The 15,815-nt window shown below is 43.7% G+C and overlaps 1 protein-coding gene across 13 annotated transcripts in view; it reads left to right on the top strand.

The window, feature by feature from the left end:
* Positions 1-10,252, top strand: part of JADE3 (jade family PHD finger 3) — a 62,114-nt gene extending 51,862 nt beyond the window's left edge. For all 13 annotated transcript variants that reach the window (XM_090126545.1, XM_090126512.1, XM_090126488.1 and 10 more), the window contains 4 exons: positions 2,121-2,237; positions 2,659-3,132; positions 5,083-5,200; positions 6,934-10,252. In XM_090126545.1, coding sequence (XP_089982671.1) covers positions 2,121-2,237; positions 2,659-3,132; positions 5,083-5,200; positions 6,934-7,832 — 1,608 coding nt within the window. In that variant the 3' untranslated portion in view covers positions 7,833-10,252. The remainder of the gene's footprint in view (positions 1-2,120; positions 2,238-2,658; positions 3,133-5,082; positions 5,201-6,933) is intronic.
* Positions 10,253-15,815: the final 5,563 nt, after the last annotated feature.

The raw sequence follows: 15,815 nt of genomic DNA, 5'->3' as shown, positions 1-15,815 counted from the left end.
ATGTCAGCTCTGTGCGTAAATTGGAGAGAGCAGGCTTCAACAGCCTGCTGTTCTCACTCTCTCCCACTGCTACTTCTTCAGAGTATGGCAGACAAAATGTAACCGGACACAACATAAAGAAATAACAGAGAAGCTATGTGTTAAGGCAGGCGGTCATTTCTATCTCGGGATGGGAGGTTTTGGGAAGAGAAAAGGTTGGCTTCTGTGCTCTCTGGATCCCTCATGAACAGTGAAATTCAAACAGGCTTTGCTTTGACTCCTCTCTTTGAACGTTAGAAACATGCAGGCGGCACGAGGCCAGTATAAATAAACTGCACCTGACTCTAAGCACCTCTTTGTGTTTTTACAAAGTGGAGTAACATAAACAGGCAGCATTATAAGCTGAATGGGCAATATTTCTAACAAATATTTCTGGAGAAGGAGCAGGGAGAGGATGAAAAGGGGCAGAGAGTGACAAGAAGATATGTGTGAGTTCCAACTCCTGCTGGTATGCACAGTGAAAAGCTGGTGCAACTGCCTACAGAAAAAAATCACTGAAGTTTCTGGTTCCTTTTTGAAGGGAATATTGGCAACATGGCAAATTAGTGCAACCCCATAATTTCCAACGGAAATCTTGCCTACTTTCTAGTAACTGAAACAAGATTTGTGGTCAGTGTTTGTACAATGTTATTTTAGAAATACCTGTACAACTTGTAACCAGCTCTGTTCTTAGCCGGGTCAAGTTGGATTGGTCAATTTGGAAGCAGAAAAGCTACCTTTGCCATTTAAGATTGCTGAACCTGAATTTGTGGAACCGTTCAAGAGTTTCAAGGACAGCTTTGTCTCTTTCCCGCTGATTTATAGGAAGTCCTCAACAAATGAAATTATTTTTCATCTCTAGCTGATGAGGACACTACATACTGCCTCCCCATTTTTTAGGTGCAAAGTCCTGTTGTTTTTTCCCAAGAATTTTTCTGACTCTGGTTTTGACCAAAGAGAAGGCTGAGTGCAGCTGCTACTGGCCTCCTGGATACTATAGATCAGGGATGGGCGCACACAGTTGTCACTGGGCTAAATAGGAATGCCATACAACACTGGCTGACCTTGGCATATTCCAGAAAATATGGCTTGGTTTAAGTTACATAACAAATCTTACTGGAGTCAATTTTTGTCATTGGTTTACAAACTACTAATCAACCTTTTAAAATGCAAAAATAATGGAGTAATCTCTTGTAAAGCTTGCTTTCTCACCTACTTGTCTGTTGATCAAAACAGTGAAAAAGATAGGAAAGAGAGAGTGTCAAAAATACTCAGTTTGAGAATAGCAGCTTGGACTTTCAAACTTGATAAAGGTAGCATTGCTATCTTTGGATATGCCTGCCTCAGAGAGGAGGTCTGGTGAAACAAAGTTTTTCTTCATCAGGGATTGGGCAGGTTTTAAAATTAACATGTGCATGAGGTGATAGCTGAAGTACCTTTGCAAAGAGACCCCTATCCCACCACTGGCAAAACAGGTGAATTGCCCATAAGAAGCATGGAGATCTTTATAGCTAGGCTAAGCACTGTATTTCTGTAAGTCTTCTGCCACGTGCCGTTTGGTTACTGACCCACTTCTGCATGTTGATCACTCCGAGTTGACTAATTTTGTTCTGCCCGTGGATAAATCCTGTTGCTCAGGAGCATCTTGGGGATGACTAAGGAGATAATTTTCATCTGTTTTGGTGTTCAAGTTATAGAGGACAGTCTGTAATTCCCATATTCTATATGTCCATATTCCCAATCTGGACAGCAGGCAGCTGATAAATTTCTATCACAGTGGATAGGTGGACAGAACTGAAAGGGAATAAACTTTGCTATCGCTTGCTGCAGTCTCTTAAATGGTTCATAACAAGGCATGCTGTAGCTGCCTAAAATGGTCTGAAAAATGACAACTTCTAGCCACCAGGTTAAACTAATCGCATTCCACAATATTGTTTTGTTCATGTGGAATCTCTTCAAGTCACTTGTTATGAAGTATGAGCACGCAGAGATCTCTGAATGAGATAAATGGTGGTCATACTTGCAGTCATACTTCTGGTATTAGTGGAGAGCTTGTTTTTATTGCCTTGATAACTGCTTTCCATGCTGTTTTTTATTTTCAGGTTAGTATTGCTTGCCCAGAAAGGATGGAGCCGATCACAAAGGTCTCTCACATTCCACCAAGTCGATGGGCTTTAGTGTGTAGTTTATGCAAACTGAAAACCGGTGCTTGCATTCAGGTATGTACTTGTCTTTCTGTGACTCTTGAGTCTGCGAGATGGGGAAGTTTTAAGGTTTTTGAATTTTCCTTCAATGAAGACAACTGTTGGATAGCTCCCTATCCATATCATCTTGGCTGCTAACAAATTTGTTCCCTGAGCAGTCCAGCGTAGTGAGTGAGAAGTTTCTATCAACTGCCTTCCTTTGAATGAGGCTGAGATAAGTACTGTTAATATGTGGATCAGAAGTTGATCTTTTCACTGAATGCTGTTCACAGATGGAAAAATAACAAATCACATGACTCTGACTTAGAAATATCAGCTGACTTCTTCAGGGTACTTAAATCTGGTTTTGTAGGGATGAAGTTTCACGTAATTATGTTTTTTTCCTAGTTTGTTACTACTCTTAGTGACTTTCTTGTTTTATGTCTTTCATTTGTAGTGTTCAGTGAAAAGCTGCATCACTGCCTTTCATGTCACCTGTGCCTTTGAGCATAGCTTAGAGATGAAGACTATCCTGGATGATGGGGATGAGGTCAAATTCAAGTCATACTGTCTAAAGCACAGCAAGAACAAACAGAATTCGCTGCCTGATGTTGATGAACATCCCAAGAGCATAACAGATCAGAAGCAAACAGAGAGTGAGAAAACCAGTTTGCGAGCCCAGAAACTCCGGGAGCTGGAAGAAGAGTTTTACTCACTAGTTAAAGTGGAGGATGTTTCAGCAGAACTGGGCCTCCCTAAACTTGCTGTAGACTTCATCTACAATTACTGGAAACTAAAGCGGAAAAGTAACTTTAACAAACCTTTGTTTCCTCCCAAGGAGGATGAAGAAAATGGCTTGGTGCAGCCAAAAGAAGATAGCATTCATACTCGCATGAGGATGTTCATGCATTTGAGGCAGGACCTAGAGAGGGTAAGAGTTTAACTGGTAAAAACGATGTGCAAGTGAGTAGCAGCTTTGTCCAAACAAAACTGGGGATGAGAGAAGCACAGGGAGATGATTTATGAAATAATAATAATAAAAAGGTGAACTTGAACTCCATTCTGGTGGTACGCTGCATGTTGCAGAGACTTTCGGGAGCTGTCGTTTTTCAGTGCAATGAGAGATCCACTGTGAACACCACGCTTCCTGCCTTGCTTAGAGGTTTCTCCTTTGTATAATGTAACACGTCTGTTTCCATGGACGCACTTGAGCATTGACTCTTTGATTTCAGTGTAAATTGAATTTGCCTAGGTAAAGCACCAAGTATTCTTTGGTGAGTGTGATTTAACATTTTTACGATTCTACAAAAACTTGAAGCAGACCTTCTCACCCTCATAGTTAGAGGGCAATTAGGTGAAGTCCTGGGTTAACTACTGTAGAGGCTTTTTGGTTCCACGCACCAAGAAAGATGCTGGCTTATGCTCAGACAGCTTCCTGTGGCATCTGATTCAGGCCCCTTACTCATCTCCCTTCTTTGACAGTGTGCTGTTGTCAGCCTGCCCTAGGTAAGGGAAGGCTGAATCACATCTCATGCTCTTAAATTGGACACTTTCCCTGCACGTAGCTGCCCAGGATGCTACAGTTAGTTAGCTTTTGGTAAACAACCCACCAGGCCTAGCCTGTGGCTTTGCTGAGTAGAGTAAAAAGGAAACGATCTTTTTACCAGTATTCAGCTTGGCTCTTTACCATATTATCAGCTAGCCAGTATTCGGAAAAGATGGAGTCCTTGAGCAAAATCCGGAGCAGGAATTTGGTCCCTACCTAAATATGTTATGTATGTATATTCTATAAATACATAACATGCTTTGAATGGAAGGTTTTCTTTTTTGTTTGCTTTCTCAATGAAGCATTTCAAGCTTTTCCTTTTTGTTTGATCAGTGGTTGGTTTACATCTGACTGTGTTGAAATGGATGCATTTACTTTGAGTGGAGAGGCTTGGTAGTTTGTAATCTATCTCAAAGTTTCTGAATTTCTCACACCATAAGATTTCCAACTCACATATGTATTTGGGTGAAAATTAATTTGGGAATCTTGGAATTTCCTTTCTGGGGAGAGAGGCTTCAGTTTCTGAACAGCTCAAGTTAAGTGCTGGGGGGAAGTACACATGGCAAGTATCTTTCAGCCAGTCCCTGTGCTGCTTCTGTGTTCTGCAGGCTCTTTCAGGTCTGTATCTCAACTTTCTTCATCTCTTCCTGTTTCCGTTATGGTAGGTGGAAATATTACTCTTAACTCCAACAGTGAAGGCAGAAATATGTGGAACTACAGTGGGGTCTGAAAATAAACTGCTGAATGAATCAACAAAAATGTTTCAAATACACAAGAAGCTGCAGTGTTCTTTTAGGGGTGATTTACACGTTAATTCCAGTCCAAACGTGCCAGCTCTATTGAGTAGCTTTGTTAAAAGTATTACTTTCTAATGTAACAGTAATCCTAGGAGAAATGAACAAATTTAGCTGTTAAAAATCATTCTGTGAAACATTTTGCAAGGAAATTCTGGGAGAACTGAGTATTGACTGCAGTAAGATGCCCAGCATAATGTGTGGTGGAAGTAGGCTTCAAACAAGCAAGCTGCAGATCATGTTCTTTTCCTTTGACTGGAATTTTGTGTTCCCTTTCTGTTCTATATGAAGAATGTATGAAAATACATTCTGCTATCTCATGAAACATATTCAAGGCATTCAGTAAACTGGCAATTAAAAAAAAAAAGCAAGATTTGTTTTATATTCATAGTTACATATGTTCAGTAACATTCATGAGGTGTTTGCCAAGGGATTTTGCTCACAATGTGTCTGTAATTCTGTTGTTGATCCAATATTTTCCCTAAGTCAGGATTTTTTATTTTTTTTTTAATTTTATACTGAGTCTGTTATTTTTTTGCAGGTAAGAAATCTCTGCTACATGGTAAGCAGGAGAGAGAAACTGAAGCTGTCTCACAGTAAAGTACATGAACAGGTCTTCAATTTGCAAGTTCAGCTCATTAATCAGGAAATTGCTGCAGGTAATCATATGAATGTAAAATATTTATAAGTTACAACGAACTGAAAAAAAAGTTCACATTAGATTTCTGCTTAGTGTTTTAATGTTTGACAGCTGCCTTTAAAAACTTTCTTTGGATATGCGATTAATTAATTCAGCAACATCCACAAACACTGATCTTTTAAAATCTTGAGTTGAATCTTTTCGTATTCCATAGATGCTCCTGCCATATGCCAGTTAGTTTCCAATTACTGTGACACCCAGGAAGCAGAAACAAACCGATGGAGATCTCTAGGTTTTTGCTTCGTTGGGCTGCTATTTCATGCTACTATTTGCCCACAGCAAGCTCTGCTCTCCAACTGAGAAGTTTTTTGCTTGCTGTAGTTAATTTCTTCAGGCAGAAGAGAAGAGTGACTGATAGGAATTGCTGTTCTCACATTGCCTTGAGTACTTGATGAGCGTCATGGAGGGGCATTTCTTAGCTTGTGGTCTGCAGTTACTAAACTTCCTTCAAAAAGAGTTTAAGCACTCTTGTTTCTAACAGTGAATAGTACCAAAACAAACCCCGCCCTTAATTTTTATTAAATCTGTGTCCTGAAATGAGGGACACAACTTTGGGTGGTCTTATACAGAGCCAAGAGCTGGACCCGGTGATCCTTATGGGTCCTTCCAATTTGGGATATTTTATGATTTAGAAAGAGTATATATTACATTGCAACTTTTTTTTTTTTTTTTTTTTTAATAGGAAGGTAATTGCTTCTGCAGCGTGAAATAGAAATCTTGATGTTTGTTCAAGATACTTATTGTGTTTTCCATAACCAACTTAGAGCAAAAGCTTTGTGTTTTCTCACTATTCTTGAACCATGGATCATGGATAAGTTTTGTTAGTACTGACAGGTTTTTGTTTGTTTTTTTAATTGTTTCGGATGAGACTAGGACACACCCTCACTCAGAATGTGGTGACACACTGGAACAGGTTGCCCAAGGAGGTTGTGGATGCCCCATCCCTGGAGGCATTCAAGGCCAGGCTCTGGGCAGTCTGGTCTGGTGGTTGGCGACCCTGCACATAGCAGGGGGTTGAAACTGGATGATCATTGTGGTCCTTTTCAACCCAGGCCATTCTATGATTCTACAATACTTGGTGGAGGCAGCAGTACTCTAAAGCACTTTGGTTTTCTGTAATGAAATTTTATTAGAAATGTCTACTGAGACAAAGCCAAGTGCTTTTTAAAGCTTGTTAGAATGTTTTGATAGCTATTTTGCAATGGTGATGCAAGCGTATTATATCACAGTGACTGATATATTGGAGTGAAAAGAGAGGGAAAAAAAACAGAGAATTTTATAAAACAAAGCGGAGAACTGAACTAAGTTCAAAGTGCAACTCAGTTTGAAGCATTGTTTTTTCTCAATCCAAAGCTGGATGTGAGCTTTTTATAATTCTGTTGGAACTACTTCAGTCATGTCTCAGAACTGCTTCAATTCACTGGCTTAAAGCCCCATGAAAGGGCACGTTATTGTTTTTAATCAAAATTCTAAAAACGCGTACCTAAATGCTGAGCTGGTAAGTGATATGGAGCTCTTTACAGTTGCCTGACTTCTCTTTATTGTCCTAACATAGTTTCACAGTAATTGTTTGCAAATGCTTCTTGTTGAACGACCTTCTCATAGTCTGCAAAACCCTACAGGTAAAGAAATGATTACCTCTTCTTCTGAAAGTCTTCTCATCTTCTGCTCCCTCGTCTTTTTCTCACACAGGCCATACCCTGACAAGTGCACTAGAGAACACACTGTTCTACCCACCTCCCAGGATCACCCTGAAGTTAAAAATGCCCAAATCAGCACTAGGAGATTGCAAAAATAACTCGCTGAAGCCAGGCAACAGACCGCTCTCTCCTGACAACAACAGCACTGTTTACAGCAAAAGGAGCGTGCCGATGTCAAAGGAAGCATTTGAAATCAAAGCCAAATCTTACTCCAGGTATCAGCACGACACCAGGAGTAATGGGTTGCTTGTGACAGGAGGGATCGGCAAGCCTCGTGGCGAGGCGAAGGACTCCGGTCTTGTGCAGGTGCCAGAGTTCCACCGGGGCCAGCCATCAGGGAAGCCTCTGGCACTGCAGGCTGCTCTGCACGGACAGTCCTCCATCGGGAATGGGCGGCTGCAGCAGGATGGCTCGCGGCTGGTGGCCAAATCCAATGGTCTGATGGGCAGAACTGGCGACGTGAGCCAGAGGGACAGTTCCAGCCAGACGCCCTTTGAACAAGAGTCTGTGCTGACGGCTCATTTGGCCAGCCAGAGTGGTTTTAGAAAATCCACCATTGAACACTTTAGTCGGTCCTTTAAGGAGGCCACTAACAGCCTGGTGAGGACAACGGAAGATTTGCGGTGCTGTGAGAAGCCAACGAGAAGGCTCACAGCAAAAGAACGCTTGTGGAGCAAGCAGACGCTCGAAGGGGCTCCGTACCAGGACAATGATGGGTACTGTCCCGACTTGGAGCTGAGTGACTCTGAAGCAGAAAGCGATGAAAATAAAGAGCAAATGAGGTTAAGACGGAGTAGCTCAGAGAGAGAAAGCCCAAATAAGGACTTTGGAAGAGAGTGTCACAATAGAAACAAAAAGAATATGATTTCTCACAGTTCGGTACAAAGGTGATTAGAAGCCCCCACGGGGTAACTCAGCCTTTGTGTATTCTGGTGTACCAGTGCAAAGCTCAGCATCCACAGGTTCCAGAAAACAGCACAGGAGCTACGTTAGGAAGAACTGCAGCGGGAGATGGGAAGGGGAGTGAAATCAGAGTAGTTTTGTTCAACTGTGAATTGGCTTGCAGCCTTTGCAAGCTTAACCGAGCTATTGCAAAGTCACGAAGAAATTGATGGGTTCTGTTAGAGTTGAACATCTGGGAAAGCACGAAGTGGTTGATCCTTACGTAAATTCAGGAAACTGCTTCCTCCTTGCCAGCACGTGTGTGAGGCCAGATGTCCACCTCATGTCAATCTTGTGGTGGACAGGCATTAGAAAAGCCCTTGCATTGCTCTGGCACGTTGCAAGGAACCGCGAATGGAGACACTGAAACCGCATTCTTATGGCACCTGCAGTGCGGCTCTGATCCAGCAAGGCACTTTAGGTATGTGTTGGAGTTACTCCCGTGCTGAGTCCTGCTGATTTCTCCCAGAACTCAGGGCTCAGCTCCCCAGGCACGTACCGGCGTGCTCTGCTGGATCAGGCCCAAGCGACTACTAAGTGACGGTCCCCTGCTGTCCTGCAGGAGGGCTCCAGCCGCAGGGGTGTCTGCAGGCTCCTTGTGGAAGTTGGAGCAGGTGTTGCTGGAGCTGCCAAACTTGCTGACCTCTGTTGTGCCCTTGCTCCCCGCTCCTGCTGAGGGTTGTGTTTCTCTTCACAATAATTTGCTTATTTTGTAAATATACAACTTGTAGTACTTCAGCTTTTTTTTAATCTCTGTACATAGTTGCTTGTTGTGGGATGCACTTGTAAATATTTTACCCAGCTAACAAGTACAGATGGCTAATTTTGTGGATAGTGTTTACAAAAGTAGATGTACTACTTCAAAGAAAAATGCTATTTGACACTTACATTTAGGCAATCACCAGTGATGCCAGGTTCCTCTTGAAATTGAGATTTCACATCCAGAGGTATTTGTACCTGGTGTTTTTAAAATAAGCTGAATTAGAAATAATTTTGTCCAAACTTTTTACGTAGGCACAAATTTTCAACCCTAGCTGCCTAAATGTGGGCTTAAGAGCCCTGCTTCTGGCATCTAGGACTGTAAAATTTTAGCCAGTCATCATCTGGAGTATGTTTTTTATTGCTGAAAACTTATTGCTTCCATTAAGCTGCTTTTCAACCTCTGGATCAGTTGCTGTTTCCCAAACTAAAGCTTTTTGCATGTGCTTTAAAGCCAGTTGTTAACTGGTATTTAAATTTCAACCAGTGTAGAGGAAGTGAGAAACAAGGGGAAACCCTTTCGGGTTTGTTTATGTGATCCGGGATTTTTTGTTTGAATAGAGACAAATTTCTTCTTTTCCAGGCAAAACTACTGCGCTGTTCTCAGCCATGCTGCACGTTCCAGCCATCTGCAGCACCCTCTGTCCCTAGAGGGCTCATTTTGTCTAGGAAGGTTCACACCCCGCGTAAAGATGACTATGCAGAACCCAAACAACAGCTTGCTTTCCTTCATCATCTTAATTTATTGTTTAGGAAATTACAGCAACGTTTTTAGATTTGGTTTAACCTTTGAAATCTCTCTACTTGCAATAGGACTAGCAGGTCAGGGCTGGAGGACTTTTCTGTAGTGAAATAATAATAAAAAAAAATACAACCCAGTATAGTTGGCAATTCTAATCTATTTGCTTCACGCATCTTATTTTTTTCTTTTTTCCCTCCCACTTCTTGATTTTATGTATATTTGTGTAATTTGTCTTTCTAGAGCTGTATCTTCAAAATTATTTCTTTTGGTGTAAATATACAGTAGCATTTTAGGTTTCTACATATTTTATTTTAAAGGGAAATGCTTTGCGTTCTAAGCCATGGGCCGTTCAGAATAAGGAAGCAGATGTTTGTTCATTTGTGATCCAGTTCTGATTCTCTAAGTTCTCCTTCGATATTTATTAGCAATCCTCTTCCTGGTCACGAAATTCCACAGAGCTTGCAATGGGAGGTGAGCAAAGTGTTCATGTCATTTTGTGGCCAGCAGCGTGTGGAGGAGGGGAGGAAAATGGTGCTTCAGCAAAACTCAATGTTTCTGCTCTTCCGGGGTTATTCATCCCTGGGCAATGGTTTTGCTAATTTTTACGTGATTTTAATAGATATATGAAGGAGCCCTTGGTTGTGTAGTTCTCAAGTATTGTTCCCAAAGTGCATTTGCTAGTTTTTATTGTGTGTTCGGTGGCTAACTGTTTGAAGTATTACCTCTTAACCTTATTTGTCGATTTATTTTTTTTGTGTGTTTTTGCATTTTGTTTTATATATATAAATATATATATATATATATTCAATTTTCCAAGATGGACTCGGTCTTTTTCAGATGTCCCCTTTTTACAAGTACTTTTTCATTAAATTATGAAACTGCTAACAGTATTTTCATTTGTTGTGATTTATTTAGGGCTTCACTCTCCGTGTCCATAGGTCATTAAACTCATTGGTCCAACAGCAGCGCCGCATCCATCAGGTGTAAATCATTTCCACTTGAGCTTGTAACACTTTAACAAGCCAAAACCTGAAGGAAAACTTTTTCCCTTCAGCCTGTCCCCCAAAAGAGTCACTGAGCGCTGATGTGCTGTGTTTAGCAAATAGTCCATGCCTGGCTTTGGTTTCTGCCTAGCCCAGCAAATGCGACAGACCATTTGCTGCACTGATCTCACTTTTTTTTGTCTGTCTGCTCGTGTTTTAGTATGTCTGCTTCTCTTGGTTGTACAAATTAAGTTATAGAGGGAGATCTGAGGCCTGGCTGCCTGCCTCATCCCGCTTCCTGTACACTCTCATACATGCACAAATACCTGGCTGGTGCTGTACAAGGAACAGATTGGCATTCCCAGACTGCTGCTGTGTGTGGGTTTTGCTCGATGTTCTGCTGTAGTTCCCCCTCCTCACACAGGCCGATGCTGTGCTATACCATGCTGCTTGACCAAAGCTGCTGATGCCCCAGGGCTGGGGATAAGGCAGGAAAGGAGGCAGCAAAAGCAAGGATGGAGAGTGAACAGCTGTGCAACCCCAACAGCATCCTTCCTGCCCTGGAGGGATGGGGACTTGCTGTGTGTGTGCCTGAGGCCATGGTGAAGTGAGACAGTGAACATAGGTGTGTGTGGTTGGACGTACTAACGAGTGGAGGTGGAGTGGGACAGCTGGAACAGGGCAGTGAGTCACACAGCTGGGTAGAAAACCAAATGGAAGAAGGAAAAGGGAAGTGGAGTTGCATACAGAGGAGAGGAAAAGAACAGCAGTAGGAAGAAGCCATGACTGATAGAATGTCAGCTGATTTTTAGGACAAAAATTTCTTTCCTGAAGGTGTGCTTGCTGGTTTCAGCAAGGGACTGCCTTTTAGTGGCTTTTTGACTAGTGGCCTCTCATCTCTTTGAATGTACAGTCTGGTTGTGCCTGGGGTGTGAGAAAGGCAAAGAAGGACATGGATATTGCCATTTGTCTCTTTTGGTAACAGCTGCTGCTGATTTGCAGAAATGAGAGTTCCAACAGCCATGGCAGTCTGGTTACTTGTTGATGGTAACTTGGGCCAAACTCTCCCAAACACAAGCAGGGCCTTCATGGTGATTCCCAGCACCACTGTCTCTGAATTTGTCTTTGCCTAAAGAGAAAACACTTTTTAACTGTAACTGGTGCTTTGACTGTGCCATTACATACATCCTTTGTATAATGTTCTCTTTGCATCACGAATCCCAAACCATACAAGGAGAAATGACAAATGCTTGACTATTAAAAACAGCCTTCAAAGTTCATGCTTGGTTTTGATGTCATATCTCACTGCAGTCTTGGGTGATGGCCAGGCATGCAGGCTGTGTGGCAGAGATGGCAGAGCAAGAAGTGTGTGCAGTGACTGAATTACTAAATGTGCCTGTGTGAACTGAGATAACATGACAAGCCAGTCATCACGATCAGTGTGAACTCAGATGATCCTAGTACCTATGATGGGTTTAGCACTGCAGGGAATTGACACATCTATTGGGAAAACAGTCATTTGATGTGAATTAATGAGTAAGAGGAAGCTCCTTGCACAATCTGGGAGCTAGGCATGCAAAGGAAAAGTACTGGCAAAGGACAGAGATGAGGAACAATGGAGTGGCTTAGTACTGCTGCTTTAGGGATATGTGAAGGCTTGCAGAGTCCTGAGTTCTGGTTCTGCTTCTTTATCTTCCTTTATGCCAGCATCATGGCACAGCAGACCTTGGCACCTTCTGGGGTGCAATTCTGCAGCACTGCCCACTAGTCTGGGCCATCCCCAACAGGCTGGACAGGGCTCTGAGCACCCTGATGTAGCTGTACGTGTCCCCGTTCACTGCAGGGGAATTCAACTTGATGACCTTCAAAGGTCCCTTCCAACTCAAACGATTTCTATGGCTCTATTCTGGGATAACTGCATCAGAGCTCAGCTCCGCTCCGCTCTTGCAAGTGGACTCTTCTTCAGTGATGGGACAGAACTAGATTGCTGGGACAGCAAGCAGAGTTTCTTGAAGCAAAACTATTTTTTTTTCTCTAAAAATTATATAGCAGTTGGGGAGTTGTTTTCAAATAGCAGATGTGCAGGCACGTGTTTCTAAAAATAATTCCTTCACATGTAGTTTGGGTAAATTTATATTGCTGTGTAAGGAGAAGCAGCCTCAGGTATTTGCCCATTAGTTTCTCTGCCTCTACGAGTAAAGCTTCCAGATAATCTCTTTCTCCAGCAGGCCTCACATGACTGGGGCTGTGTCCTAGATCCACCTTGCCCTGCCTTTCTGCCTTTTGTCGGGCTGTTCTCCCAGAGCCCTGAAGCTGGTATCTGTTTTGGCTGGGCTGCCTTATCTGAGGCATTGTTCTAAATCTGCTAGGCTTGCTAATGACACCTTTATGGCTTTTTACTCTGCCATCCTCAAGACATTTTTTCCAGTCTCTTGTTTTCCCCCAGGTGCTGCCCCACCTGCCCGCATCCTGGAGATGAGCACCGGGCACTTCGACAGGCATTCCTTTACAGGGTGCCCTAATGGCTACAGAGGCGTTCTTCCAGCCAGACTGGTGGGCCCGTGACCTGAGGAGGAATTCCAAACCTAATGCAACAGCAGTGCATAAAAGATGTCTTCAAGAAACTTTCTGGTCGTCCAATAGCCTTTGAACTTGTGACCGACATCAAGACGCCACTCCTCATATTTGCTGAGGCCTCGGTAACCACAGGGAGCCCGCTGGGGATGGCACTTAGGAAAAGAGAATGTGTTGTGTGCCATTTGGGAAAATGGTGTTGGCTCCAGAAATGCAGAGATGAGATAGCTGAAGGGAGAAATCATTCCCGTGGGCACCCGCTGCCACCTGATCAGCTGGGTCTGAGTGCATTCCTCCATGGCTCCACCTCTCTTATCTCCTGGGGTGATGCTGCGGCATCACTGATAAGTTGGGCTCCATTTGCATCTGGATGGATAGGGCCAGACGGCAGTTCTACTCCTCCAGCTGATGGCTCAGCATTGTTCTGCTATCTCTGAAAGGGCACAGGATTATCCTTCTGTCCCCTGGTCTCCCCTGGCCAAAATAAGACTAAAGGCGGAGAACTGGATAGGCCAGGTGATGTGGAATAACTGTGAGCAAGTCATCGTTTACATGGGTCACAGGCAGCTAATCCAGAAAACAGACTCCTCTCGAATTGTCTGATTGAATGCACTGAATTAAACTCAGAGCAGTTGTCCCAAACCTGCAGTTAATTTGAGGTTTGCTTCTGACTTGGGCTTGAAGAAGGGCTTGTGTGCCTGAGAGCTGCGAACACTGAGGGCACTGTTACTGATACTGCCATTGTGGCTGTAATTCTGCAGCTGCCACAGGACATATCAATGATCTTTCTTTTTCCCAAGGCAAGCAAAATGCAAATCCAGGCCACATGGGGTACAAAGAGCAGGAAAGCAAGGCATTAGGAAACATTTCTTGGCCATGCTCCACTGGAAGAATGCTCACCCTTTCTGAGGCTCCCTGTTCCCCACTGGAGGAGCAGAGAGCTGGGGAGGCCCGGCCTGACACTCGAGCTTTGTGAGGTGGCCTGGGATGGCAGGAACTAGTGCTAGCAGGTGCTGTGCTGACACAGGAGCTGGGAGGCACATGTGGCAGTGTGAGGGGTGTTTGAGAAACCATCTGCAGCGAGAGGGGCCACACCATGTGTTTGGTTATAGCACTCCATTCTGTGATGCTTTTACTTGGGTTTGCGCCCAGTACACAAGAAATGATGCTCAAAGAAGCCTGCCCAATAAATCTTAATAAGTAAAGGGTACCTTTGATAATTCCGTGACAGAAGCTGGTCTTTTAAGGCTAAATGCTTTGATACAACTTCGTGGTAACTTGGTGCAATCCTTTTTAGAAAAGATATCCCCCCATTTAGGGCTCCTAATCCATTCTACATTCACTTCCTTGACAGCATGCTAGCAAGGTGTGTTAGACTTGAGGTACCATATAAAATAATCAGCGGGCACAAGTTTGCTGCTTACCAGCCTTGTGCTGCCTTCTCTCAAGGAGATGTTTGCAAAGCAGGTAAATGCTGAGCTTTGGCAAATGTTCAAATCATGTGAGTGCTTACAGACCTGGTTTTGATCATCCAGAGCAGTACATGGCTGTGAGCTCTCAGCATGCTCACCTACCTGCTGCTTGCTGACAGATGAAAGCTTGATCCAGGCAGAAAAGCTCATGAATGATGTTTGGCTGAAAGCAAATGCACGGCAGTGTCCACTTCTCATCTTGCTTTCCCCAGCTATATACTAAGAAAAGTAAATAAAGAAAAGACAGAGATAGCTCTAAAAATGAAGAAACAGCAGGGTTGGGCTCATGAAAAAGAAGAAAGAACTGCAGCCTCTCAGGAACCTGCACATGCAAGAACTGCTTTCTTTTTACATGCTGTGAAGTTGTCCACCACCCCCTCTTGTTGGGTGGAACTACTTCTTCCCCTTGTGGGATCTCTCATGCCTTGTGTTATTAGTGGTTGTGATAATGCACCACTCCCATGCAGCTGGATTACAGTGAATGCAAGGAGTCCTACCAGGTGCAGCAACAGGCGGGCCCACCAAGCACCTCTGTGCCACTGGCTGGTGGGAAGCCACAGGGATGCTGTGTTCCTCTTAGCACTCATCGTGTGGTAAACATTGTGGTTGCAGTGCAGCAGTGGGAAGTGGCCAGCTCCTTTGGCATCTCTCTTCCCTCTACTGGTAAACCTGAGGCCAAGTTACTCTTCACGAAGTCACTCATGAGTGGATGAACGCACAAATTCCTCTGTTTTGTCTTTCAGCAAGCCTGGGTTAGCAATTACAGAAAAGTCAAAGGGGGGGGCACTGTGCCACATAACTAGAGGTCTAAGTTCAAAATATTTGACGCTTTGGCAGAAGGGAGAATTGGTGTTGTAACATGGAGCGCGCATCATCTGTTAATTTTCACCCAAGGTGTGTGTCAATACACAGCTTGTTTTGATGCTCCCTAACCACACTGGCAAAGGCCAAGGTCAGTGAGGAGCACAGAGGTTGCTGGTGGGGCAGGGCTGTGAGCATCTCCTGCTGGCATAGGCAGTGACCTGTTGATGCACAATGGCCTCACTGTGTGCAAGGGCACCTGGAGAGCAGCACACATGGCTGAGTTTTGTGAAAAGCGACAGCTGAGTTTCAACTTACCTCTGTACTTGGTACTGGTGAGGCTTCACCTTGAGTACTGTGTTCAGTTTTGGGCCTTTCACTGCAGGAAAGATATCAAGACCTTGGAGCGTGTCCAGAGAAGGGTAACAAACCTGCGAGGAGTCTGGAGCACAACTCTTAAGGGCTAAAGGAACTGAATTGTTCAGAGAAGAGGAGGCTCAGGGGAGACCTTATCATTCTCTACAAGGGAGGTTGTAACGAGATGGGTGTTGGCCTCTTCAACCAGGTAACAGCAATAGGACGAGAGGGAATGATGGCCTCA

The sequence above is a fragment of the Phasianus colchicus genome, chromosome 1 (assembly GCF_987193195.1).
Source record: "Phasianus colchicus chromosome 1, bPhaCol1.hap1.1, whole genome shotgun sequence".
Classification (NCBI taxonomy): Eukaryota; Metazoa; Chordata; class Aves; order Galliformes; family Phasianidae; genus Phasianus; species Phasianus colchicus.
This window is presented reverse-complemented; position numbering and strand designations above follow the sequence as displayed.